The sequence below is a fragment of the Betta splendens genome, chromosome 22 (assembly GCF_900634795.4).
Source record: "Betta splendens chromosome 22, fBetSpl5.4, whole genome shotgun sequence".
NCBI classification, from domain to species: Eukaryota; Metazoa; Chordata; class Actinopteri; order Anabantiformes; family Osphronemidae; genus Betta; species Betta splendens.
The window spans coordinates 907,147-934,608 of record NC_040900.2 but is presented as its reverse complement, the minus strand read 5'-3'; the positions used below and the strand labels follow the sequence as shown (position 1 = coordinate 934,608).

At 49.3% G+C, this 27,462-nt stretch overlaps 1 protein-coding gene across 2 annotated transcripts in view; it reads left to right on the top strand.

Moving 5' to 3' along the window:
* The window catches only part of akap6 (A kinase (PRKA) anchor protein 6), an 87,082-nt gene that overhangs the window by 5,453 nt on the left and 54,167 nt on the right, over nt 1-27,462 (top strand). For both annotated transcript variants that reach the window (XM_029137952.3, XM_029137950.3), the window contains exons 4-13: nt 4,620-4,729; nt 4,963-5,104; nt 5,180-5,770; nt 6,042-6,368; nt 6,556-6,696; nt 6,796-6,945; nt 7,034-7,285; nt 12,690-12,812; nt 18,205-18,301; nt 18,901-19,103. In XM_029137952.3, the coding sequence (XP_028993785.1) occupies nt 4,620-4,729; nt 4,963-5,104; nt 5,180-5,770; nt 6,042-6,368; nt 6,556-6,696; nt 6,796-6,945; nt 7,034-7,285; nt 12,690-12,812; nt 18,205-18,301; nt 18,901-19,103 (2,136 nt within the window). The remainder of the gene's footprint in view (nt 1-4,619; nt 4,730-4,962; nt 5,105-5,179; nt 5,771-6,041; nt 6,369-6,555; nt 6,697-6,795; nt 6,946-7,033; nt 7,286-12,689; nt 12,813-18,204; nt 18,302-18,900; nt 19,104-27,462) is intronic.

Genomic DNA, 27,462 nt, shown 5'->3' with positions numbered 1-27,462 from the left:
AAACCCTTTCAGATTTGTTATTGTTGCCATGACAACAATTTAATCTTTGTGCATTCACGTCCAGTAGATAGTAAAAGTCAAGGTGGAACAGAGAAGATGGCCCACATCCCATACAGAAGCAGTGACTCAGCTGGTTCTGGTCTGAACTGGGTCAGCTTTACAGTGGAAACATCCTGATGAGGGAGGTAGACGACAGAACAGCTGGACGCTACCGGCCCACTGTGTGGTCGATGGCTCCCTCTAGTGGTGGTTCTGCTGAATGACTCTAAACTGAATGTAGGGGAGCTAATTTGTCCTGTGCACAAAGAATAGAACAATAAATGATGTAGGAATGGATTGTGGTAGATGTTAAAGCAGCGGAGACGTCCTCTCGTGTCATTTGCAGTCAGGGCTTGCTTCATGTTGCTTCATGCTTGTAAATCTTCCTTGTTGCTGTAACTGGGATGAGGCTGATGAGGTCTACGTTCCTCCGGTTGAGAGACGCTCAGAGACGGATCCTGACTTGATGCTGGGCTCACCTGCATCTCACCTGGTCTGAGGATGCTGCCTCGGACGCGTCAGGTCGCTGCTGCCTGTTTCTATGGTGACAGACAAGGTTGCGCTGAGTCGGGTCCATCACTCCTGTGTGTACGTTTGGATGTTGATTCAGTGTGACTCACTTGCGGGCGTGGTGGGCCGCCACTGTTTGAACTTGGATCCCTGCCTCTGGTGATCCCTCTCCTCCTTCATCCCGTCCTCGCTTTCGTTCCTCGCTCCTCTCTTCCTCTCGGTCATATTTGTAATGCGTTTGCCTGCAGGCGTTTCTCTATACCCTGACCTTGAATGGAGCAACTGTAGGACACAATTATAGTGATGCAATCGTGTGTGTGTGTGTGTGTGTGTGTGTGTGTGTGTGTGCTGCTCCTCCACGCTCGGCACTCGGCTGCAGGCGCTGTGTAGCAGCTGCAGGGAGACGTCCTGGGCTGTTGCCACCAACAACTGCAGGATTTGAGGCTCAGTTGTGAAGAACTGACCTGTGAATCAGTGTCCACTCAATGAAAGCAAACAATAAAGTACCAAGTTAAGTAAATATGAGCTGATTTTGCAAACAACCGCTTCATTTATTAGGTTTGTTGCTCTGAGCGTAACGTGTGAGCGGTTCAGACCAGGGCGCCTCCCAGCTGTCAGGATATTCTGGTCTCCTGATGTCAATGTCGTCGCCACGCCAGGAATTCTGGGAAGAGCAGAGCAGAGGGATTTTACTGTAGAGCAGGAAAAGACTTGCTTAAGCAAACCTGTATATACTAAACAGAAGCAGGACCACGCTTCTTAAACATCTCAGGAACTCTGCTGATGTGAGACTGTCCTGCAGCTCCCATCTCCCGTTACAGACGACTCTCTGAAGCCACAAACCGGATCCACACAGTCTAAGCTCCAAATCAGAGTCTGGGCCTGCGTTCAGGACGAATGATAGCAGATGATGTGTTACTGTCAGCACACGCTGTCGCTACACGGTGGACGCCTGGAGCCAAGGCTGCAGCCACAGGCCCAGAGTCTGAGTGAGTGAGTGAGTGAGTGAGTGAGTGAGTGAGTGAGTGAGTGAGTGAGTGAGTGAGTGAGTGAGTGAGTGAGTGAGTGAGTGAGTGAGTGAGTGAGTGAGTGAGGTGGTGAAGATGACACCCGGTCTTCAGCTCCTGTGTGTGTGTGTGTGTGTGTGTGTGTGTGCGGTGTGTGTGTGTGTGTGTGTGTGTGTGTGTGTGGCTCCTAAAATAACCTCCAACTGTTGTCACCCCTCCTCCCTCCAGCTCCAGCAAACCAGGTCAGGCCGCACACAACACGGCGCAGCACACGGCTGCAGCAGCGTCACCCTCTCACTGCTTTAGCTGCAATAATTTAAGTTGTTCACTGATTAATGGATTCACACTGGTTCTGGAAAAAGCGACCTGAGCCCTAGAAGACAGTGAGCAGGTAAGAAGCTCCTTCAGCTCAACTGCTGCTTTGTGGCAGAGCGAGCGCCTCCAGTCACAGGTGACTCATGGACTGTGTCCATCTGACAGACGTCTGCTGGGGTTATTGATCTTTGATTGAATTCGTGTTTTGTTTGAGTTTGGTTCAAAGTGTCGTCTGCAGGGAGCTGAGTCCAGGGCTGCAGACGCTCAACATCTCTGACTAAAGGCAGAGCCTGAGTCTTTTAGCAGAAGCTCCCCCTTCTCTAAATGACCGTAACAAGTCTTTGCATCGCGGCAGCGGCTCTCGGCGTCTTTGAAGCCACTTAATTTTAAGGCTCCAGCGGGAGACGGAGCAAAGTATTTGATCTCCAAGGTGAAACACGCTGCGCTGATGGGCTGAAGTGGAGGAGCTGAAGGTTATCAGATCGAATGGGTGCAGATGAGGCCGAGCTGTTGGAGGCAGTTTGAGCGCGGCCTCTGGAAAGCCCTTGATGTCGGCCGTGATGAGGGCGAGCTGAGATTGGAGCTGAAGCCTGAGTCGACTTGCTTCAGATTGATTTTAGGCAATTAGAAACCCTGCTGGATGCGCAGACTCGGTGATTGACAGGTCATGTCTTGACGCTACGTGAGCGGGGTGTAAGTGTGTTTTAAAGAAGAGGGTGATTAGATTAAAAGAGGATGGTGCAGTAAATGTGTGCTCACACACACACACACACAGAACATGAAAAGGAAACACTGTGTCTTCAAAGCAAACCAACTGTCAGTCACATGAAAAGTGTGGTTTAATGAGATGCTTGTGATTTTAGATGTGTTGTGTGTTGACTGACCTGTGATCAGCGGCCAAAGAACATCACTGGAAAAGAGCATTTATTAGAAGACAAGTAGGAAGTGATACAAACACACATGTGCACAGGGGTGAAGCTCATAGTATGAGTTAATGTCCTACAAAACTGCTTAATAGTTAGTTAGTTTGGGGTTCATTCCACTTCGTCAATAGTCTCATGAGCTCCCACCACCGTGTGTTGAGCTGTGTGTGTGTGTGTGTGTGTGTGTATGTGTGTGTGTGTGTGTATGTGTGTGTGTGTGTGTGTGTGTGTATTAGCATTTGAAAGCTGTGAATAACTGAAGCCTCAAACGTTAGCGACACGTTCACCGCTGTTTTAGAACATGACAGCACTTTGATGATGAAACTGGGAGACTGTGTGTGTGTGTGTGTGTGTGTGTGTGTGTGTGTGTGTGTGTGTGTGTGTGTTTGAACATGAGCTGAAGAACAGTCTGTAGATTAGACGCGTGTTCAAATGTGACCCTGCCCCAACACATTTGCTGAGTCCTCGTTTCTCCAGGATGTGGGTCCGTGTCCGTATTGGACCTGGAGAGTGAATGCATGCCTGTTGGAACCAGACAAACATGTAGAAGAACAGTTGGGTCTGTGTTGGTTAGAGTGATATGAAAGTGCCAGTGTTGGCTGCTCGGTGCGGTCCACCAGCCTTTGGTTGGTGTGTGTGTGTGTGTGTGTGTGTGTGTGTGTGTGTGTGACCCACTTCCAGTACTGACACGTTTACTGCTACTCCGAGCTGGCAGCACGCGTGACCCACATTCTGGCTTGTTGTGTTGATCGGGTCGCCATGGAGCAGCGGCGACTGCCTTGCTAAAGGTCATGGGAGTCGGCTTGGCCGGTGCTCCAGTGCTCCGTGCTGCCTGCGAAGGAGCCAGAACCGGTCCCAGTGCTGTAAAACAAGCGGATTCTGTAATAATGCACCACAGATTCACATACAAACAGCAGTTCAGTGCAAAAGCCTTAAAGGGTGACACTATGCTTCGCTCAATGGCATTTTTCCATGAACAAAATATTCAAACAAGCTATAGCATATAGAGTAGAATCTATATAGAATAGAAAGGAACACAAAAACATGACAAATTGTCAGCTGACATTAATGCTCATTATTTTTGAACTAGAAGTCGAACCACCGACTTGTTTCAATTGTGTTTAGGTCATTGATAAAAATTGGCCTCGGTTCTTGTGCGGTGGGAGAATGAAGAACTTGGACAACTACATTGCGCATGCTCATTTTAATCCATCGATCAATTAAACGGGGTCCACCGAGTGATTCTGCATGGGCGCTTTCTCCGGTATTGTCTTATTAACCCCATTAATCTGTTGTGTAGTGAAATATATTGTAGAAATAGCGTCGCTGTAATTACATCTGTATTATAGTTACGTAATAATAAAAATAAGTTGTGTTTATTTATATATTTTCGTACATGAACACAAAGAACACAGTTAACTCGCTAAGATGTGAGTTTATCGGCTACAACGCACTGTTAAGGTTCTGGTAAAACAGTGCAGCTAGCTACAATGCTAACGGGCGTAGCTGCGCTTATGACGGACGCACAGTATGACGTAAACGTGCTTTTACACAATGAAACGCAATCTAGATTCCAGCACACATTAAAACAGCAGCGGGGTTTCCACAGTGTGTGATTTTTGTGTTCTGTGTGGGTGCAGTCAGACCTGGAACTGGTTCCACATGAAGCTGAGTCACGTCTAAAACTGGCCGTGTGGCGTCACGCGTCCTCAGCGCTTCTGCTTTTGCTGCCGTCGCGCTCGGTGGATGTCGGGCTCGCGTCGGTTGCGCTGTGACGCGTCGCGGTGCTTTACTCAGGGCAGCGTGTCTCTTCTTCTCTGTCCAGGACATCTGCGAGGACATCTCGGACCACGTGGAGCAGATCCACGCCCTGCTGGAGACGGAGTTCTCCCTGAAGCTGCTGTCCTACTCTGTCAACATCATCGTTGACATCAGGTGAGCTGCCTGTTGTAGCACAGACTTTCTCATGTGCATCCACGGCACTTTGGTTCGGCCTTAGCCCATTGAGTTGTTTTTAATGCATTTACATCCATGAACAAATATGATATTAAAAAGAGGCAAACATGAGTGAGGGTCTAAATACTTTTGGACACAGACTGTCCTGAACAAGCTCATTGTCATTCATTGTCATTCATCCAAGCTGCTGCTGTTGTGGTTTTGCTGTGCAGGACGGTGCAGCTGCTGTGGCACCAGCTCCGGGTCTCGGTTCTGGTCCTGAAGGAGCGTCTGCTGCAGGGTCTGCAGGACTCCAACGGAAACTACACCCGTCAGACTGACATCCTTCAGGCCTTCAGACCGGAGCAGCACGAGGTAACCGCCGCACGCACCCGCACGCAATGACTTCATGTTGTAACACAGCACTCAGGCTGAATTCTTCCTCCACAGACTCGCTTGGATGATCTGACGGAGGTGGACGACTGTGGTCAGCTGACCATTCGCTGCAGTCACGACTACTTTTCCTTAGACTGCGGCATCACTGCCTTCGAGCTGAGTGACTACAGCCCCAGTGACGAGCCCGAGCCCCGCGGAGCAGAACCGGGCTGCGGGGCCCCGTCCCGGAAGCAGGGGCTTGGTACAATCCAAGACCCAGGTCCTGTGGACTGTGAACTCTTCAGTAGCAGTGACTCAAACCCTCCTATGTGTTCTCTGTCAGAATTACCCACAATGCAGCGTGGCCTGCCCAACCACACTGAGAGTACGAAGCGCCCCCTGCAGGGCGTGAGCCACAGCACAGACGTGTCGCCCACACACCCGTCGCTGCCCAAGAGAGCAGCTCTGTTCTCCAACGCGAGGTCCGCCGGGGGTCCCTCAGAGGGAGCTCTGGGGAAGGCGAGCCCGCCCCCTGGGCTCCACGTCCAGGCCGAGCTGAGCCGAAGCACCCCCTCCCTCACGGAGGCACCCGATCGCTCCAAGTTCTGGTTGGAGTTGGATTCGGTTTATCCAGAGAAGGTGTCGCAGTCCTACGAGAGCTTGCAGGTTGGTTTGTGTGTCTGGAAGAAGCTTTTGCCCCCAGGTTGTTCCTGAACAGGCGTGTTACTGTAACTAAAAGGCTGCATGTGGACTGAGTTTAAACCCTGGCTTGAGTTAGCTTGTCTGAAGTCGGTTGTGCTGCAGGCCAGAGGCACCAGGAGGTGGACTGCCTCTTCATATGAGCGCTTTATTCGCTCGCAGACGTTCCACCAACAGTTTCACTTACGTCTGCTGCATTTCGCCATCACCTTTACTTCACATACCTTTAACTAAACAGGTCATGAACGGGCGAAACCTCCAGAGAAACAGACAGGAAGGGCGCTCAGAGGGGAGAGTGAGGAGGAACCCATCAGGTGCCGGGCCGACCCAGAACCGCCCCCTGCCTCTCCAGGACGCACTGTCTGAGCATGAAATATTAGAACAAATGGAGAGGACGCGGGAGGAGATGCACACCCACAGCGAGGACGACTCTGGCTCCTCGCTGCCCTCCCCCATGAGGGAGCAGCTGATCCCCTCAGATGTGGAGGCGTCTGGAGAGGAGTCGGACCCCCGACCGCCTCCTGGCAAGGCAGCAGTGTGGATTGTGAAGCACCAGGGGCAGAAGGTGAAGGTCAAGCATTCTTTGTTGACACGAGTTTGAAAAGTGGAAGCTGTGTTTGTGAACACAGGGTGATGATGGGCAGTGGGATCAGGAGACTCCTGTAGCTCTGAGGGTTTGTAGAGCTTAATCTCTGGGAATCTCCTCTCCTTTCTTCTCCTAGTCATGAATATCCTCTGTTTTGCTCTCGCAGGGGATCCAAGTGTCATCTAAAGCGAGCCCAGAAAGGCAACACTGGTATGGCTCAGACGAGTTCCTGGCTCTTCCCTCTCAGCTTCGTAAGACAGAGATGCTGGCTATGAAACTGGAAAGTCTGGCTCAGTCCATCCCACTGGTTGGTTGATTGGTTGATTTCTTTTTCTTTCTTGTTTAACCATTAACTGTCATGATAAAAACCACAGCAGTGTCTTAATTTGAAACTCTCGTTCTGCAGGGGCCTCGTGATTCAGCTCAGGAGGGTCTGCAGGACGTGGATGACTGGGATCTGACAGAACTTAACCCAGAGTGGGATGTGGGGGCGAGCAGGGACAGTGACAGTGCAAGAGACAGCAGAGACAGCGCTGCTTCTCCTCTACCCCCTCTGGTATGAACACGCCAGGATCCTGAACTCATAGAAGCCCACGGATGATTACGATAAACGCCTCAACTCTCCATTGCCCTTTCTCCATCAGCTCCCTTACAGGCGCAACCTGCTCAGCCCCACCTCCTCTAGTGACATTGCGCCTTCATTGGATGAGAGCATCGAGTCCGGCCCGTTGAGTGACCTCCAGTCTGAAGACGAGGAGGGTCGGAGGTCATTGGACTGCTGCCTGGAACCAACAGCTCCTCCAGTGAATGGACGAGGAGGTTCAACCCTGGTACAACAACTGGTGGAGGACATTCAGAGTCAGGACAAAGACCCAGATACCTGGAAGAAGATCGAGGTATGGACGCTTGGTCTGTCTCTAATGGTCCTCAGTCATGTTGTCCCCAACAGTGACTTTGTTCTCATGTAAAGAAGCAAGCTTGTTTAGCAACACATCTGTCCTTTGTGTCGTGCCTGTCGAGTTCTGTTGCTGACTCTCGTCATTCTTGTCTCGCTCTCCTCTGTCGCTCATCCTGAACCTTGTTCTGGTTCTGGTCTGACTTTCCTCTCCACTGTCTCCTGCTGCTGCTCTGTGGGATTGTTGGGATTTTGACCTGGTCTTGTTGACTGCGCCACCAACTTTGCATTAGATCTTTTGGAGCCCTCTTGTTTCTGCAGACGTATCTGTTCCTGTGTGATTCAACCAAATGGGCTCAACCCCTCTGTTCCTGTGCCTTCACGGCCCGTGTTGATGGATTGGAGGCCTGGTATCGGATTGTCCCATGGCCCCGTTAATTCATCACCTCACTTCTAAAGGTCACGTTTGATTGGCAGGCAGATTATTGATGAGACTGCTGGGTGAACTAATCAGTCATATCTGTCATATTGAATATGGTGAAATGTCAATAGCTCTGGGGATTCATTCTCCGCATGGCTGCCTGTTTAATTAGGGCTATGTGGACGGCGCTCATCGTTGGTTTTGTTTTATTCGTTTATTTTACTGTCTCCTTTGTCGCCCTAATATTTTAATCCCAGTAATGTTTCTGCTTCCCCTTCAGTCGATGAAAGCCAGTGCATGCGTGTTATGTGGCGTTAACCAGGTCAGGAGCCCACAGACAGAATGAAAGCGCTAAGAGGATCGTTAGTGAGAATGGGCAGAATGCAGTAGGATCAATCTGTGAATGAAAAGCTGCTGAGGGGACGTCCATGGGCCAGAAGGTTGAGCCCCACATTCAGTCGTTTCCTCTATATTCCTAAAATCGTTACTTGTGTTGATTTTCATGATTAATGATGCTTTGAGCCGTCCCCTCCTCCTCTTACTGTTCTTTCACTGTGGAAATAACCTCAGCTTCTTTCAAACGGCCTTTAGAGGATCAAGACTAACCCTTAACCCCGCGTGGTTGCGTCCTCTCTTTGCAGCTCTGCATGGTCTCCTGTTCGTAGCTGACATGTTCAGTCTAAAAAGTCTGAACTGTTACCAGGTCTCAACGTCTCAGGTTTTGAGCTGAAGCTGTCAGATGTTGGACTGGGTTCTGTTAAAAGGTGCTTTCTTTGTTTTGGCACCTTATTGATTGCACTCTGCAGGCGTACCTAATAAAGTGGCCTGTGAGTTTATTACACTCATTTACCTTCTCATCTGGACCATCCCAGCACATCAGCAGCAAACAGCTGAGTCGGCCACAAGCCACAAATTTGTTTTCTTTACTAAAGCAGCAGTCACATCAGTTTGGTGCTTCCAGGAAATGTTCCCCAGCATCACAACGTGTCCAGAACGCCTCACGCACAATAAGTGTCTATAAACCTCAGCACGTCTGGGCCGGGTGCAGCCTCTCAGATTCAGACCCCCTGTGGCGCTGGTTCACGCAGTCCGTGCTTAGAGGCTCTATACCGATTCAGAGCGAAATACGCACAAAGTCCCAAATTGTCATTAGCAGATTGGTAAATCGTGAAATATAAAAGAAAACACACAAACTGGCAGGACTACTTCCCTGCTGTTCACACACAGCCACATACACACAGACACACACTCTGCTTGCTCCTCGCTGCTCCTGGGTAATTAGCTGATTAGCTGCTTAATTAGCAGCATGTAATCACGGCGATGGATGAGCTGCCTAATTGAGGAAGTGAAGAGAGGAGAAGTGTCTCCGTGTGGAGGATGACATTCCATCTCTCCACAGAGTCCCGGCTGAACATGGCAGCGCTGAATGAAGCTCGGTGAAAGATCATCCGTCCAGGGAGGAGGAGCGGGAGGTTTACTGTCGGAGCAGAAATGAGTCACATCCAGGAGCAGAACAGAAACTAATCTGTCCAGGAGTTGAGCTCAATGTTTGATTTAATCTGAGAAGAGCTCAGAAGAATGAATCATTTTGTTGTGTTCTGCTGGGACCAGCCCAGAAATGAAACCTTAGAGCGTCTGTTTGCTCCCAGTGACTTAATGGGCTTTCACAGCTTTACCTAATGGTTTGGGTCAGGACCACCTCTGGAAGGAGGTTTGGATGAAATGCACTGCTCCGAGACAGGAGACGGATTCAAATGAGCTGAAGGGTGTGGGAGTGGAAGCCGTTGTCTGAATGGAACTGGACCGCGGCTGGTTTCTGCCTGTTGTGTTGTGTTGTGTTGTGTTGTTGAGTCGTGTGGGCTGAGTGCACATGGCTGTACATCGGACTGTGCGTCAGGTCTGGCTCCTCCAAGGAACCTCCACCGGTGGCGTTAGGGCCGTGTCCTGAATGAGCGCTCACGTGTTCACCAGCCGTTTCTCCTTTCTATTCTCTTCTTCAAGCCGCCTTTGCTGTTGGACATGAATATTTTATTCGTCGTCTAGACGCTGTTGTTTTGACCTTGACCTCCTCATCATTTGTAACGCTGAAACTGTTTCTGGCTTCATTTGCGTCCATGTCACGTAAGTCTGCGGCTCGTTTCATGAAAGTCTATGAGAGCGTGCAGGAAATGTACATTCCAGAAATGCGGAGCCGCACGGGACGCCGCTGCTGAGGTGCATTGAAATTCCCTGACAAACAAAACAGAAGTAAAGAAAAGCAGGCGGCGAGCCGGTCCGTCCGCTGGATAAGTGCTCCATACGTCATGCGATCACGTCGTATGTGGCGTCTGGGCCGGCCTCGGCGTCCTCAGTGGGAGGCGTCTGTGTATTTGGCGGCTCTGCGGCACGCCGGCCTATCTGCGAGCTGTGGGAGACAGACGCACAACAGAGTGGCATCAACACTCATCTGATTGGCCCGGCGGGAGGGCGGGGACGCCCACCGGCAGCCGAGAGGATAGGAAAATAAGAGCGAGATGGAGCCGGAGGGGTGTCATTCTCTCCTTTGGTGTTTCTATAGATAAACAGGTTAAGGAGGAGGTGGAGGTGAAGCTGGCGGATGGCGAGCTCAGATAGACACAGATGTCCAGTCAGACACGCAGTCTGCAGAAACCCAACTTTGGTTCTGATCCGGGGAATGTTTCCTAATAATATAAATGCAAGCCAGTAGAAGTAAAGTAGATAATTGTTAAAAGATTTGTGTAGTGACTCAGTCTGAATCGGACTGATTCGGACCGACTCAGACTGATTTGGACCGTCTCGGACTGACTCGGACCGACTGGGACTGATTCGGACTGAATCGGATCGACTCAGTCTTAATCGGACCGTCTCGGACTGAATCGGACCAACTGGGACTGAATCGGACCGTCTCGGACTGATTCGGACCGACTGGGACTGATTCGGACCGACTCAGTCAGACGTGTCCAGCATCTTTAGCCCTGTGGACGCGAGGATGACCCCTCCCAGCTGAGTAACAGCAGCTTGTGGAGGGGATTCGAATCCGACTGAACCTCGTTTCTAATCACGTTTCTCCTCAAGTTAGTTTCATTTCATGCCATGACGTGTGATCGTAACACCTTTTAGTCAGGAGCCGAAACTCATGACAGAATCACAGGACCAGCCTCAGTCTTTCATTCTTCATGACTGAATTATTCATACACGCTGACGTCCCGTGTTTGTCCTGGAGCTCCAGCGGACGGAGCTGAATGTGGTTGATCAGAATCTCCGTCCGCTGAACGCTCATTATCCAGCGGTGGAGACGGAACGGCAGGAGGAGGAGAGGAAGCCGAGAGCAGCGGAGGCGCTGGGCTCCCAGCAGGCCGTTGGGCTCCCAGCAGGCCGTTGGGCTCCCAGCAGGCCGTTGGGCTCCCAGCAGGCCGTTGGGCCCCGTGGGAGCCTGGCTGCTTTAGAGACATCAAAGCCGCTGTGAGCAGCCCAGTGCATGCTGGTCGATATCCGCGCCGGCGCTGCCCACGCCCGCGTCCTCTTCCGTGTTCTCATGCACTCATCCTCACTCACTCCGCGTTCATTCATTCATCCCTGCTTCTGCTGCTTGTCTGCTGCAGTTGTTAGTTCTTCTTTTCTCCCTCGTCTTCTTTCCTCTGCTCTCATCCATACTTCTGATTTGCTCCATTCCTCTATAACGAGCGTGAGCGATGGATGAAAATATATTGATGTTTTTTTAAGGTGAATTAGAAACGGCAGCTCAGTTGGTCAAGGTTGGTATTTCTCACACAAGCGTCGAGACAACACTCGCCAGACACACACTTCATGGGTTCAGGTGAGCAGACACACTTTTAAATCCACACTGGACACAGACTGGAGCTGACGTGTGGACGCACATCTTTCATGTGTAGCTTCTCTGCTTCTAAATATTAGAAGTGATGATCTGCAGTCACAAAACGGGGAATGTGGAGCTGCTCTGTCTTCTGTACATTACGTCTGCTCCCTCTGCTCTTGGTATTATTATTATAACGTTAGACTCAATGAAAGGCTTCCACCTGGTTCTGAGCCACACCTTAATAAGTATTTAGTATATGGTTTTTACTGTCAGGAATGAGCTGGATTTGTTTTTTGCCCAATTGAAAGCTTTGTCAAACCAAAGGACAAAAGCAATTATTACATAAAAAAGAGTTGAACACCGACACTAAAGGCGATCAGTGGCTGTAAAGCACAGCTTGATCAGCTGAACAGCTGCTCCTGATCTTCACCTGATCTCCTTGTGACTGAGGGTGAAGCTGCCTCCTCCTGCTCTTCATCCTTCTCCAGCAGGTGGCAGTAGCTCTCCACCCGCCAGCGAGCCGCGCTGCCTCGCGGATGTGCTCCCTGTTTGCTGTGGTGAAGGGACACATGTTCAGCGCTCTGCTCTTATTTGCTCACTCTCTCTTTCATGCCAGACTTTCTCATCATTGTCTTTTGTTGTGTTTCGCCTTCTCTGTGTCTGTATGGTTTTGTTGTTGATTCCTCTAGCATTTTTCCAATAACAGAACTGTTCTTGGTCAGTTATGATGACTGTGTACTTTAGTCCACTCTTCCCTCTCTCACTGTCGTTTTTCCTTCAGTGGTTCAGTAGATTTTTATTCCCGTCCTGTTCCGCTGCCTCGATTTGTCGTCGTCTCTCTTCTCTGTATTCATCCTAATGTGTGTTTACCTTTTAAATCCTGCGGGTCTTGTTTTTGTTCTGTCCTTGAATTAATTCACCTGAAATCAAACACCCTGCCGCCTCCTCTGCTCTGCTCCACCTACTCCACCTTTACCCTGTTGCACGTGAAACCTGTTGGACTTCTCTTGGGCTTCACGTCTTTTGGTTTCGCTGTGTTTTTGTGCTCTTATGCTCTGTAGTGTTCTGATAGTGATGTGACTCCAGCGAGCTCTGGGCATCTCTGCCTCTACAAATTTACACCAGTTAAAAGAATCTCTCTCTCTGCTCTGCTCCTCTCATCCCCAGTGTTTTGTGCAGCAGTTGGACGGGTTCATCTCGTGGCTGCAGGAGGCTCTGGACAGCACCGAGAACTGGACGCAGCCCAGACAGGATGTGGAGAGCCTGAGGGTTTACCTGGACACACACCTGGTGAGGGCACGCACACATGTGAACGCACAAACACACGCACGCATGTACGCACATGCACGCACACACGAGCGCACGCACGCACGTACATGTGAACGCACGCACACACGAGCGCACGCATGCAAGCGTGCACATGTGAACGCACACACAAGCGCACACACACACGAGCGCACGCACGCACGTACATGTGAACGCACGCACACACGAGCGCACACACACACACACACACACGAGCGCACGCACGCACACGCATTCCTGAGCACATGCATTCTCGCACACACACGAGCACACACGCATTCACAAGCACACACATGCTCATGCTTGCGCACGCGTACATGCACCCACACACACACACATGCACACCGACGCACACACACATGCGCACACACACACGCTCACCAGATCTGATTGGCTTTTCATTGTGACGAGTCCGTTTACAGCTTTCTATGAACCACAGCATCGATTAGAACTTAAACTTCCTGTGGTGCTTCGTGGATCCTCTGCTTTCACGTTCTTGAATCGTAAACAGTTTGCTGCTTTTTGCCGCAAACCAAGGTCCAAGTCCTTTTGACGAATTCTTAGTGTTTGGAAATGTTAGTTTTAAAACATTAAAAGTATTCATTATGCAGAATAGCTCTTTGTACACTATATTAGTAATTATACTTACTGCTGCGCTTATGTGAACATCACTTTAACATTGCTGCTGATTTTAATGACTATTCACTGTTCACATGATCATGATTTGAATCTTGTAATTTAACTGTGATTAACTTTACGTGCTGCTGAGTAGCTGTTCCGTTTCCCTCAGAGTCAATCCAGAATTGTGATCATACTGTGTTTGCTAATCTGAAACTGAAAAGTAAACCAAAGTTATCAAAGAATGTTTGAAAGTACCTTTCTGCCTCTAATGAATTCCAAATCAAGATGAAATAGAAAGACTAGTGTCTTCAAATTGTGCTGCATCTAGTACCTTTTGAAACATCCTATTATTATCCTGAATCTAAATAATGGGTTTGCTGAGAGGAAGTAATTAAAGTAAAATCAGCAAAGTGCTTTAAATGAATGCATAGAAGTTGACTGAGTTCTAACTGTTGGAGTGTTAGCTGCATTAATACTCTCTGTAGTGAAGGTCAGAGGTCGTGATGTTGTTTCTTCTTCGTCTTCGAACCATTCCCAAATAGAAAACGACCCCTTCGACTGCCCAGTGTCTAACCTGAGCTCCAACAACACAACAGTCGGATTCTATTTGCATACATTAGCATGCTCCTGCATCTTCATCTCCATCCCTGCAGAACAGCATCATGCTCTGCAGGCACACAAGAGTGCTGTTATCTGGATCTGTGTATCTGCAGTCTGAGCGCGTGTTGGTTTGTTGGTTTGTTTACACGTGTCGACTTTGTTGTGCGTGCCAGCAGCGCCGGCGTTACTGGCGGTTAGCTTCAATTAGAATGTGCAGCTCTTAATTGGTGCGTCTCGTTGAATAAGGCAGAAGAGGATGAAAAAGCATCGCTAATAGGCCTTTGAACTGCTACTCTGTTGATAGCGCGTTAGCAAACGGACTTGTGTTTGTGTGTCTGCGTTGATAGTCACACTGGCACTTTGTAGCATTACAGTCTTCAGGTGTGTGTGTGTGTGTGTGTGTGTGTGTGTGTGTGTGTGTGTGTGTGTGTGTGTGTGTGTGTGTGTGTGTGTGTTCTCTCTACTTCTGAGTTTTCTTTCTTGTCTTCTTCTTATTTCAAACCAGGCTTCTGACAGCGTGTGTCGATGTGTTACTAATTAGCTTTTGTAGTCATTTTATGCTATAGAAGTCCTGACTGCACTTAGCTCCAGTTTTGTATCGGTGCACGGCTTGCTATGACTGAACCAGTCACTGGTACTGGCATCTGAACTGAGCCAAACCAACCACAATGAACTATTCTAGTCCGTCTGAGCACATTCACAGCTAAACTGGTGAACATGTGACTCAGTGTAACAAGCTCCTCCTTAAGTCAAACGCCAGTAGGACCAGTAGACACACAACTAAAGCTCTGCAGCTTTCTAGTGACCGCAGCTCTGCTCACGCACCAGTACCAGATGCAGAGAGTGACTGGTATCAAGGGGCAGATGATGGACTGATCCCAGTCCACAGCTGATGCTACAGAGGACGATGGAGCGCATTCAACATTGGTTTGAGTCACTTTTCACAGAGTTTGATGACAATAAGAGAAACAACAAAGCAAAGCTGTCCATCACAATGTGGCATTCAGCGTAATATATGCTGCTTGCTAAACTGCTGGACAGAACAAAAAAGAAAAAAAAGGAGAAACAACAGATTCATCCTCTAATCGTGCTTGATGATTGCAAAGCAGCCGATGTGAGCGGCAGGGCTGGTTTATTGCTCTCTCTCTCTCTCTCTCTCTCTCTGTCTTTGCTTGTCTGTTTCCCTCTCTCACACAACCTCTCTTTCTGTAACACACAAACATGCACACAAAGCTCCAGGGCAGCAGTGGGTGGAGTGGAGCTGCTCTCCCAATTGAATATCTGGTCCAGCTGGTGTGTGTGTGTGTGTGTGTGTGTGTGTGTGTGTGTGTGTGTGTGTGTGTGTGTGTGTGTGTGTGTGTGTGTGTGTGTGTGTGTGTGTGTGTGTTTAGGGCGCGTGGAGAAAATAAGCACAGGTCTTTCCGGAACCCCGGGGAGATCAGTGAAGCGCGAGGACGCTAACACACTCACACACACACAGGCTGCTCTTTGTACGGCGCTGAGAGATGGCGGCCAATGAAAGGCCTATTGATTGGGTCTGATGGGCGATCCAGGCCTTTGAATCCCATTACCAGCAGGAACACACTACTAGTGGCGCATTGAGAAGAGAGAGGCAGGAGGAGAGATAAAGACGTCCACAGTGAAGCCTCTCCATCTGGAAATGCACACGGCTAGAATGCAGTTCATCAGTGTATCAGGGAAACAGCAGCATCTCTGCTCAGTCCTGATGAGGCCAGATATCGGCCGGTCCTGAAACACACCTGCTTGCACGTGGTGCTCAGTTCAGCTCAGCATGTTCAGCATGGAGTCCAGGTAGAGTTGGAGCTGGTCTGAATAAGCATGAAAATGGAAGGATGCTTTAAAGGAGGAAGCACTGAGATGAAGTCGTAGCAGCTGAGGAAAAGAGAGAGAGGGAACGGAATGGGAAAGGAGAGTGAAGGGAGGAGCTGCATTGGCGTTACTGCTCAATATCAGAGATGTGCACAGCAAAATGAAGCGACAGAGAGAGAGAGAGGGGAGTCAGGGCGAGAGAATAGACCTCAGGTTCCTCCGGAGTCTGAATGGAGATCATCATTATTACACTCTTTGATCTGATCGTGTCTCATCCGAGTTCGAGTCCCAGTGGTTCCCAATGATGTCACTGATGATGTCACAAAGCAGCTAAAGGATAAGTGCTGAAGGCTGACCAGTAGTGTTTGCAGTGGGACCTGTAGCGACCAGCAGCTGATGTGAGACCAGCTGTGACGACCTGCTCAGCTTCCTCTGAAAAGGAGAAGCAGCTGCCGCTGGTGCTGGTGCTGCTCGTGTTCCGCCTGTGCGTCGTCTCCTGGCGGCTCCTGTCTCCACACGCAGCCTCTTATTGCCTCCTGCTGCCTGAACTGCTCTGCATGCCTTATCATCGCGTGATTGATGGCTGGCTGTTCTACTCTTATCGATTCTATGCTCTCCATATATTAAACGGAGGAAACTGAGCCGAACCGCTCGTGGTATAAGGCGCTGAAATACGATTGCTCTCCGATAGCCCGGCTAATCTGCACAACGTAATTCATTCCTAACATCAGCCGGCCTATCCCACAGACGCAGACAGTCACGCTGTGTTTTCTGCAGCGCTGATAGATGTACTTTATGTTTATTAGCTCTGAGGTATTTCACCAGCTTATCTGGAAATTATGTGGGGCAGCGTATCGCCGAGTCTGTAAAATTACTCAATCAGCCGTGAGATTTGAAGTAATTTATGACGTTTGCAGGGCAATAATGATGGCAGAAAGCAGACAGTCATGTTTTATTTGGATAATATTGATGTATTAATGTGTTTTTGGGGTGCAGTGAGGAGATATAGCTGATGATTTGGTGATATTTTTGTGATGGTGAGTAATATTTCCTGTGTCACAGCTGCCTCTGAGGAGATGTGAGCTTTCAGATTTAAATACTTTTATTCTCATCATCTGGGAGTTAAATAGAAACCATCTGTCCCGTACGACAGGCTGATGTCCAACTCAATAACTGTCCTGGCATCTTGTTTTTATAGCTTCAGTGGAGTCAGAGCCACTGACGGTGCTGTGACCTCAGCTGGATGGTCAAGCGTGTTGCTGTCTGCTCGTACACTCCTCTATACAAACGTCCATTCTCCTGATCTGACAATATTCATTCTCAGCTTTGTGACACTTGAGTATTGACATGAAGACCAGTCACGGTGCTTGTGAAGCGACCTGCCAGACGGCGTCGGCCCGGTGGACCGGGGACCCGGCAGCTCCTCTGTCTGTGTGATGGTGTTTGTGAAGCCATCCGTCTCGCTGTGCGTTTCCCGCTCCATAAATATTAGTGGTGTGGAGGTCTGACCTTGTCGTGTGTTGACTGATACCGTGGCCCATCCATCCCTCACCGGAGACGAACCCGGCTCACACACAGTAAACAAAGCTCAACCGTGCACAGCTGCAGTGACGGAACATCGCTGCACCTTGACATAAAATGTGTTCCTTTGTAAAATTGTTGTTGTCTGAGAATAAGTTATCCACGACTTCTACATATTACGAGTCCTTGTCAGTGAACCAAGAAATAAATAAACATTTAGGCTTCAATTTCTACACCAGATCACAAAGAGCTCTCCAAAGGCCAGCTGATCCACACACACACACACACACACACACACACACACACACACACACACACACACACACACACACACACACACGCTCACACACACGCTCACACACACGCTCACACACACACACACACACACACGCTCACACACACGCTCACACACACGCTCACACACACACACACACACACACACGCTCACACACACGCTCACACACACGCTCACACACACACACACACACACACACGCTCACACACACGCTCACACACACACACACACACACACACACACACACACACACACACACACACACCAGATCAGAATGGAATGTACTGGTGTTGAGTGTTTTCCAGCACTGCCTCAGGCTGCTCTGCGCCTCCGTCCCTCCGTCCGTCCGTCCGTCTGCTCACTTCTACTCATACGTCCATCTGTCCAGTCTTCCACCAGAGAACAGAGAGTCCCTTCTTCTACTGCTTACTGTATATTTTTATCATCATCCACTGTATGTCAGATGAATCCATGTTGATGTACTAAAAGCTTGATTTGCGCGTGTTGCAGGGTTTCAAGCTCAGCGTGGACAGTCACAGCGCCCTGAAGCAGAGCATCATGGAGAACGGCCGAGCGCTGCTGCCTGTCATCACCTCCCAACAATCAGGTACAATCAGCGGCTCACACTCCTATTCATTCACATGGACGCACACACAGGTGGCTGTGACCCAGCCCCAACCCCGCTCCATTCATTATTAATGTTTGGATCAGCAGAGTGACCTTCAGAGAGGAAAAGTCATGAATGTAACGGAGATGGAGGTAGAGACAGCAGAGCCAGCGGCCGAAGCCGACTGGCAGGAAAGAAACTGGGGAATAAAAGTGTGTTCTCTCAAACCTCTGCTGCCAGAAAGGGAGAATCAGGAGAGCGAGTAGAGAAGCGGCCATGCTCGGAAAAAGGTCAGAGGACCCTCGGCCTCGCTGCGGGCTCGGGCCTCGCTGCGGGCTCGGGCCTCGCTGCGGGCTCGGGCCTCGCTGCGGGCTCGGGCCTCGCTGCGGGCTCGGGCCTCGCTGCGGGCTCGGGCCTCGCTGCGGGCTCGGGCCTCGCTGCGGGCTCGGGCGCAGTTGAGAGCAGCCCACCGGGTGTTTGAACGAGCTGCTCCAACTCTTTTTACGAAATCGACCAACAGGAAAAGCTGAAATAGGTTTGTCGCCACGCCCGTCCTCTCTGAACGCCTCCGTCTGCTCTGTTCGTGTCGCACGCTGCAGGTCTGAAGGATATCCTCCATATGGTTTCCAGCCAATGGGACCAGCTCCAGCGGCAGATCCGGCGCCAACACGGCTGGATGCTCCGCGCCGTCCGCTGCATCCAGGCCCGCCTCCTGTACTCCAGCCAGTCACGTGAGCTCTTCGCAGCGCTGGGAGACGCGTCGGCCAATGGACTGGCTCCCTGCCCCGCGGACGGCCCCACGGTACCAACGGACTGGTTTCCAGTCACATTTTTCTCTTATTCTGTTCATGTGGCTTCGGTTTGTTTATTCTTTCCCTCGTATCCCTCATTTCCTCTGGTTGATCCCAGTTATCCCCCTCTTTCTATCACACACCAGCTCATCGAAGGAACGCACCCTCGGTGCTAATCCGATTCTCCTGAGTGGAGCTTTAGGGTCAGACTGGGACCTGTGGTTTAACTGTCAGCAGCACGAGTCTCACAAACAATGGTCAGATATTTACCAGCGGGCAGAGCCTCGGTCTGTGGATCCTCCAGTTTGCGTCTTCACGCGCTTACATTTCATTGAGTCGTACCTTCTTCCCTCCTCTTTTCACACCTTTGCTGCTGTTGTCTGTTTCTTCCTCCTCCTCTTCCTCCCGTCCTGCAGCAGACCCGACTCTGGTTGTTTTCAGATAGTTTAGTTGCAATTAGCGCTGCAGCAGCCTGATCACTGTGATCATTCAACGGTGACAGCCATTAACCAGCTCTTCCGCTGTGTGTGTCTTGTAGTGAGAGTGTGCTTGTGTGTGTCCATTAGCAGCTTGGCCGCAGCACATTAACAGTCCGTTCATTATCTGTGGATCTCCCTATGCACTTAAAGCTTTGATCCGTGAAAGCCTCCAAACAACAGAGTGAGGTGTGAACCTGCTGAATTATTTCTCCTCACATACAAATCAGCATCGCATGTTTCTCATTCTTCTGTGTTGTTTCAATTATTCAGTAGGTGTGTGTCGGTTCTGTGCAGTGGAACATTGAAGCTGAACGAGAGCTCCTCCAACACGGCCTCTGGTGTTGAGTGTTAAGCACCACTGCTGTGTGTTGCATTTAGAGCACGAGTAGACATGTGATGGGTTGAATGTAAACCTGAGGCCCGGGTCCAGTTGTTGATTCAGACCAGTTAGTGGAGGATAATCACCGTCTTCACCAAAGCTGCTTCCACACATACACTGGACTCCTTTTGCAGAGTTTATCTGTAGACCTGAAACATGTGAAGATGCTCCTTCAGTGTTTGTGCTTGACATATAGCATGTGATGCTGATTAGAAACGGATAATGAATAATTATATGACGAAAGACTGGAGTGTGGTGTCATGAGGTGTGAGGGGTGATTCCTTCGGCTGTGTGTAAAATGACGCTAACCTTGACTAAAGGGCAAAATAAAGGGCAAATTTGAATAAATTCATCAGATTATGAAACCTCGTACAATATTTATAAGCAGCAAATCCACCATTCATTACAAAAGATTAAATACCAACTTGCATCAATAATTCATCCTCTTAATCTTCATTTTCAGTGCAATTAAGAGCAGAAGCATTGACAGGTTTCACGGTTCACGTGAGAGTTCCTGGATGCGACTGCAGCAGAGGTGGCATCACGGAACCCTCACGGGCCTAAATGTAGGAACCCAGAGGAGCTTAGTTCTAGAGCAGTATGAACGCCAGAGAGAGGACGTACGTCCTGTTGCTGGTGGACCCTCACGTCCACGCTGTGTTCTACTGAACAGCACCGCTCCGTTCTTTCAGCTCTTCTGTTTTTGACGAATGGTTTAATGTCCACTACTGTACGTCTGCTGTTTGAAGCTTGAAAGCACCTGCCTTTCCTGTCGATCTGCTTTCCTGCACAGGTCTTCTCGTTTTGCGTTCACCATCCTCTGCTCTATGAATTTGTTTCTGATCCAGTGCCGTCATTAATTTAACGGTTCCCCGTCGAGTACCTGAACCCTGCGTGCGTCTCCAGGTGCTCATAAGATCTTGTTCCTGTTTGTGTTAACATATGTCAGCGCGTCCTTCCTCCTTCCACTGACTTTCACTCAGCCCTCCATCCAAGCTCCTGTTTCTGCCCACATCCACATCCACTTCCTTCCTCCTCTGTCATTGGCCTCCTTTCCTTCGTGCCTCTCTCTTCTGCGGTTCCTCTCCCTGTAAGAACTCCTGTATAAACGCTCTGAGCAGATACAGTGTAAAGCTAACGTGCTCCACAAACGGACGCCCTGATTGCAACTTTAAGGTACTGTAGTAAATGAGCAGGTCCCACGTTGCTGCTGTGGTCCTTATTCGCTGTCCATCATCCCTCTCTCCTCCGCACCCTCCCTGTGGTTGAAGTGCCCGTCGACCTTTACATTCCCTCTTCTTTCTCCCACCTTTCATCCCTCCATCTCGTCATTCATCCCCACACTCTCCCTCTGCTCCAGCTCGCCTCCCTCCCTCTCTTGCTCAGTCCGTCCGTGTGGAGAGGGGTGATTCATGTAAATGTCAGGAAATATCAGAGCCGGGGTGGTGGGATTAGGCAACGAGCAGAAGATACACTGATACCAGCAAATATAAGGGTCCGACACGGCGGCCGTCGCTGGGGATTAGGACACGCTGAGACGTTAGCTCTGACGTGACTCTGCAGCGCGTTGCTGCTTATTAAAGATTTGTTGTGCTTCTGCGAAGACGCTCAGCTGACACCTGTAGTGGGTTGTTGTGTATTAACCACGAAGGTGAACGGTGTGTGCGTGTTTGGGCAGAACGTGTGAATGCAGAGCGAGACGACGCGCGAGAGCAGAAAGGTGTTTAATACGAGTGTGAAAGCAGTGTAATATTTAACAGCTTAGTGGGATTTGTCTGTCACATTACAGGGGATCGGTCCAGTCTGGACGCACGCACGCACGCACTCTGAGTGGATGCGCTCGGTGACAGCTGCACAATCAGACTCCTTCTCTACCGCATCATCACTCACGTCAGATTTAGACAGGAGTAGGACGCCCTGAGAGTTGGAATTAAACCTAATCATTCATTTAACGGAGTCTGAATTACAGCACATGCATTTTCTACTCAAGACAAAATCCTATTGTTTCAAAATTCAAGAAAACTCCACAGATGGAGCCCCATTTTCTCCCTCGCACGAGACCTAAAACTAAAGTACAGTAGCAAGAATAAAAGCTAGTTTCAGCCTTTTCTAACCTCATGAGACAAATAAATACAGTTTATATTGAGCAGATGTAGTACTTTTATTTGACTGTTTTGCGTCACTTACAAAGTGACGTCATTTCCCCTCAGTGAATGTAAAGCGCCCTGCAGGGAGAGGGCGGTGACAGATGGATCAGCTCCATGGCAGATTCACCACCTCTGTCAAACACAGAACAGCGTAAACAGGCTTTTGTCCTTGTTGTCATGACAACAGGTTCAATGTGCGATGGCCATCGTTCCTAAAAACTGTCACAGTTTGTAGTGGTTTGAGGTATGATGTGTCCGTGCTTTATTCCAACAGTAGTATATAATAATAACATTTAGCATTAGAAAAGAACTCTAAACCTCTTTTGTTCAAATAATAATGGGTTGTTGTCAAAGTTAGAAACATTCCTAAAATGTAAAATAAAAAATAATATTCATAAATAATAAAATAACATTTTAAGATAATAGAACAGATTCCTGTTCCTTTTCCAACTCCTTCTCAACACACAGGTCAGCTGACACCAGCCACTCTCACTGTATGTGCTGTGTTTCCCCTTGGGGGTGAGGCGGGTGAGGCGGGTGAGGGGGGGCAGACCGAGGTGACGGGTCCACATCAGACCGTGTTCCTTTGGACACAGGGGACACAAATCCTGTTAGAGAGCAGAACCAAACAGCCCTGAGCGCACACACAGGTGCACACACTGCTCTCCTACACACAAACAACACACGTGGGGCTGTTATGAGTACAAATCCACAGCGTGCGCGTGTTGTGGAGCGTGCGTGAGACTTTTCAGGTAGCGAGTGATAAATGACCTCAGAGGCAGCGCTTCGCAGCGTCTGAGGCGTGTTAAATAACGTTTAACGTGTGTGATGGCGACTGCATGGTGACTCGCTGTGTGTGTGAGTCTTATCAGTGTAGCTGGTGGAGGCAGCTTGTTGGCCTCAGGCCCCTATTTCACCCTACAGACCACATGGGGGAGGGGGGGGGGTGGGGTCTGTGGGGCTCAGCAGCACCTGGACCATGTTCTTCTGCCCGTCCAGAAAGATTCATCCTGTCATCAAGCGTTGGTCCCTAAAACATGAAGATATTAAAGCGGCATGTTTACATTTACAGTTCAGATGGAGCCTCCCTCATCATGAAGGCTGTGCATTTGAATGGCGATGAGGAGGAGATTCACGGCAGAGGTGATCACTGGATGGAGACGGAGGAGAAGAGGAGGGAAGGCAATAGAGATCCGAGCTGGTTGACTCTGAGCGTGCAGATTGAAGCGCCGTGAACATGCAGAGCGGCTCTTCTCCCCCTCTGAGTGATTTAAATATTGACCTCAGGTTATTACCAGCTTTTTAAATCAAATTACCGAGTGTTGGACTCCTGCCTGATACCTGATAGAGCCAATCAGACGGCTCGCCCGCTCCCGGAGCTCCACCGCACAGCACTTTACATAAATTAAGATTAAAGTTGGGAAGTTTGGAGAGTTGGTCGAACCACGCACCGCCACTCAATCAAGATAGTTTGTGCTGGAAAAAATCTCAGTGTCTGTGTTAATCCCTGGTTTAAGATCTGCAAAGCTGCGGTTCCAGGTCATTTGGAAGTGATAAACTCAGTGTTTGGCTCCAGGACTTTGACGTTACACACATTATGTGACACACTTTCACAGCAACACAACAGCGAGCAAACCACCAGATGAAGGTTGGCAGGGATTTATGCAAGTAGCAGCGTTTGGGAGCGTCTCCCTTCTGACGTCCCACCACACGGAGGCCAGAACTCCACGTCACAACAGGGATCATGCAGAGGTCCGAGAAAACCCAGCGAGCCGCCAGCAGGTCCGTAAACACCAGGAAACCTGCTTCAGGGTCAGCGCCAAGTGAAGGTCACTGCTGGTGAGAGCAGCATCAGGTTGAGGTTTCCTCCCGTGTGTTCAATAAAGCGCCTCTAAAGCTGAACTTCCTGCCGTTGTAGTCGACGCGTAGAAATGAATGCTTCAGCCAAGCAAAGTCGCACACGGAGGTTCCTCAAACCTCCTTCTGACCCTTTTGCATTAGAACCTGCGTGATATTTCAAGCTAATGTTGTTAATTATGGCTGATAATCTGCCGGCGCTCATGGAAATGACTGAAATGAGCCTGAATGAACGCTGGTACGGTCAGTGAATCCATCTTCTCTTCTCCATCCCAAAGTTGTTGAGACACAAAGTGAAAGTGTGTCACACGCCCCGCTTTCCTCCCTCCCACCTGCAACATCTCTAACAGCTAAATGAAATATGCAAATAATCGCCGTCGATCCCAATAAGAAATAATTAACGCTGTCTGCTCTCCGTGGCAGCAGGTATTAGCATGCCGAAGCACTCCAAAATGTAATTTATAAAGTGAGTTTGAGAAAAAAACCCACTGAGCTCTTTCTGTGTCTTTGCCAACGGCAATCTGATGTTTCTGACGCTCTCAGAGAGGGAATAAATTGATAGTGGTGGCGGCGGCTCTTTCTGTTTTAATTTTCCTTTCCTGATATTTTTCAAATATTTAATTACGCGGATGGTAAAAGTGAATATGCAAAGTGGGCTTTTCTTGACTCTTTTTTTGAAGCTGCAGATGGTTTGTGTCACATTACCTTGTTAAACACGGACACAGCGGCAGTGATTACTAGACGTAGTTGAGTTTGATGAAAGTTGTAGGAAAGTGGCAGCGGTTTGTTAACGAGCAGCCGCCCGGAGCCCAGAAACGGCTCGACTCCCTTCAACGCCGTGGAGAGAGTGAGAAGGAGGCTGATCGCTCAGAAGGTTGCAGGGAAGTAGAAGCAGCAGAAACAGCTTGATGGGATTTCATAGGAAGCATTTCAGGTTTACTGCTGGGCAGCATCAGAATCACCTTCTGAAATCATTTTTCTCCCTCTTCTTAAATGACTCTCTCAGTCTCAGCGATCAAAGATTCTGCCTCTTGTGCCTAAATAAAAGCAGGCACCACTGTGGCTGTAATTACCTCCAGAGAGCATCTGCTCTGTGTGAACAGCTTCGTGTTGTTCTACCGATTCTTTGACTTATGGTTATTTCTCTTTCAGCCTGATTAGACACTGGATGTCTCCACATTCTGATTGGAAGTTTAGGATTGATTCCCTCGTCTCTGATCAGATAAATGCTAATTGTTGAAAGGGTTTATTCTGTCTTAACCGAATTCAGACTTGATGCGAACAGTGGTTGTAAATACAATAGACTGAGATGAGAGGATTGATAAAGATGTAGATGGAGGAACGTTCAAGTGTTGGGATCATTACAGATGAAGGAAGGAGGATACAAGGACATGTCAGAGGACAGATGTTAGAGAGATGGGCGGCAGACGAGGGGAGGGATGAATGATGACGACAGACCGAGATGGAGAGAATCTGGGCAACGTATGCGATGACATGCTGCAGAGAAAGGTAAAAACAGGACGAGAAGATAGGAATGAGATTTAATGGTGAAAGAGGAGGATGGAGGTGAGGGTCGGGCTGAAGAGGATGAAAGCAAGGTTGATACGAGGATAAAGCCGAGCAAAAGTGTGAGGCGATGGGGGCTGTTTTCGTGGCGCTACCTGTGAGGCACAGTAAATCAGAGGCAGATAAGGTAATTCTGCGAGTCGTACATCATCAGGCTGCCGACAGTTTTATGGCCAGCAGATTGGCTGTAAGGGCTGCTGATTACAATGAGAGAGGGAGCGGCGCTGATGTTCAGGAGGGGCTTTGGAACGGAAGCTTTGAGCCAAATCCGGCTTCTGTTGGGAAACTTGGAATCCGCATTTCTTTATCACAATAAGTAAAAAGAGTGAATGTTGCCTTTAAACTGGAGTGAGTCCATTCTGCGCCTCAGCTGGAGAGACACGGCGTCGGTCCAGCAGGCGGCTGTAGGTGGCGCTGTCGCTCGGATTGGATCTTCTGGACTTTGTTCACATCCCAGCGGGGGTCCTCCTCATCCCTGGTTTGGTACCAGGGCCTGTCCTGAGGACTCATCGCTGCCCGTGTGCTCTTCAACCTGCACATGGAAACTCTCCCTAAGAGGCCGCTAAATATTTGAAAGCTTCCCCTCTCACCAGACCTGAACCGGACTAAAAATGACAAATGCCGCTGGTGGTTAATTCCAATTTCATGAGCTGCTCCTGTACTGTGGGCTGGGAAGGACGCGGGGTGACCGCTGAGCCAACGCCGCTACTGTATGTGAGAGGCAGAGGCTGTTTGTTTGCTATTTATTCTGCACTTCATCATCTCGCCTCCGCTAATCCACTGGCTGCTGAACGCACCACTGACCACGCTGTATCGCTAACCTCTGCCTGGATCACAGAGAAGCGAGAGAGAGGACCATGTCTATCCTCCCATCTGAAACCTTGTTAAATATTCATTGACAATTATTCCGCTTTGACCGAGGAGTTCGATGATGATGATGCTGCTGCAGAGAGAGCGAGGACGATGAAGAAGAACACAACATTGTCTTGGAAACTAGTGGTTAAAACGAGCGGCACGGGGACAACGTGCTCCTGGCTTCAGGGTTCTGCATGTTCCAAACAGTATTCCCATATTATTTGTGGCCTCTCCTTTGATTCATATTTATGAGTTTGGCTTCAGAGACGTATCCCTTTGCACAGACTGTGCGTCCGTCCTGACCTGGCTCGCTGCTGCCTTCTCCCGTTAAAGCAGCCTTTGCTCTGTAAGGTCCCCACATGTGACGGCCTCTTAGCTCCTTTAATCCATCATGATTTATCTAAGACACCACAGACCAATGGGGCAATAATGACTGTAAAGCATTTTATCGCTTTGAATCCTCTTTGACTCACAGTGTAACTGGACCTTTGTTTGCAGCCTTGTATTCATTAGTTGTTTAAAATAAATTCCCATCTGTCGAACAGATAGAAGCAGAACCGACAGTCAAAGCTCCAGACTATGATTCACACGCTCATGTTAAAAGTGAATGAAGATGTCGGGTTTGCGCGACGGCGTTTGCACTAGTGCTCGATGGGTTTGGAGCGGTGCGATAAAAGCTAGCCTGCCCTTGAGGACGTTCTTTAGGTGGATCAGCAGGAACGCGCCTGGCTCTCAGGTGTTGTTACAGCAGCTGCTAATTCTGCCCTGTGATCCTACTGGTCAGAATGCGTTTCCATCGCCACTAACGAGGCCGTAAAAAGGGCCGGATCTGGGTTGGGCTGTGCTTTAGCTTTTCTAAATTCCCCCCAGAGCTGGAACGTGATGCTGTTGCTGTGGAAACCATAATAATTCAGTGAAGAAGGCCCTTGGGGGCAATGGTGGCATGTTGTGGCAGATGCCAAGAGCCGTAAAGTATTTCCCTGTCAGACCAGAGGCTGAGTGTTTCCTCCTTTATCTTCCTTTACATCGCTCCCGTCCAAAAGTGAACATGTCATTATTTTTTTACATTTCCAGGATTCTTTTCATT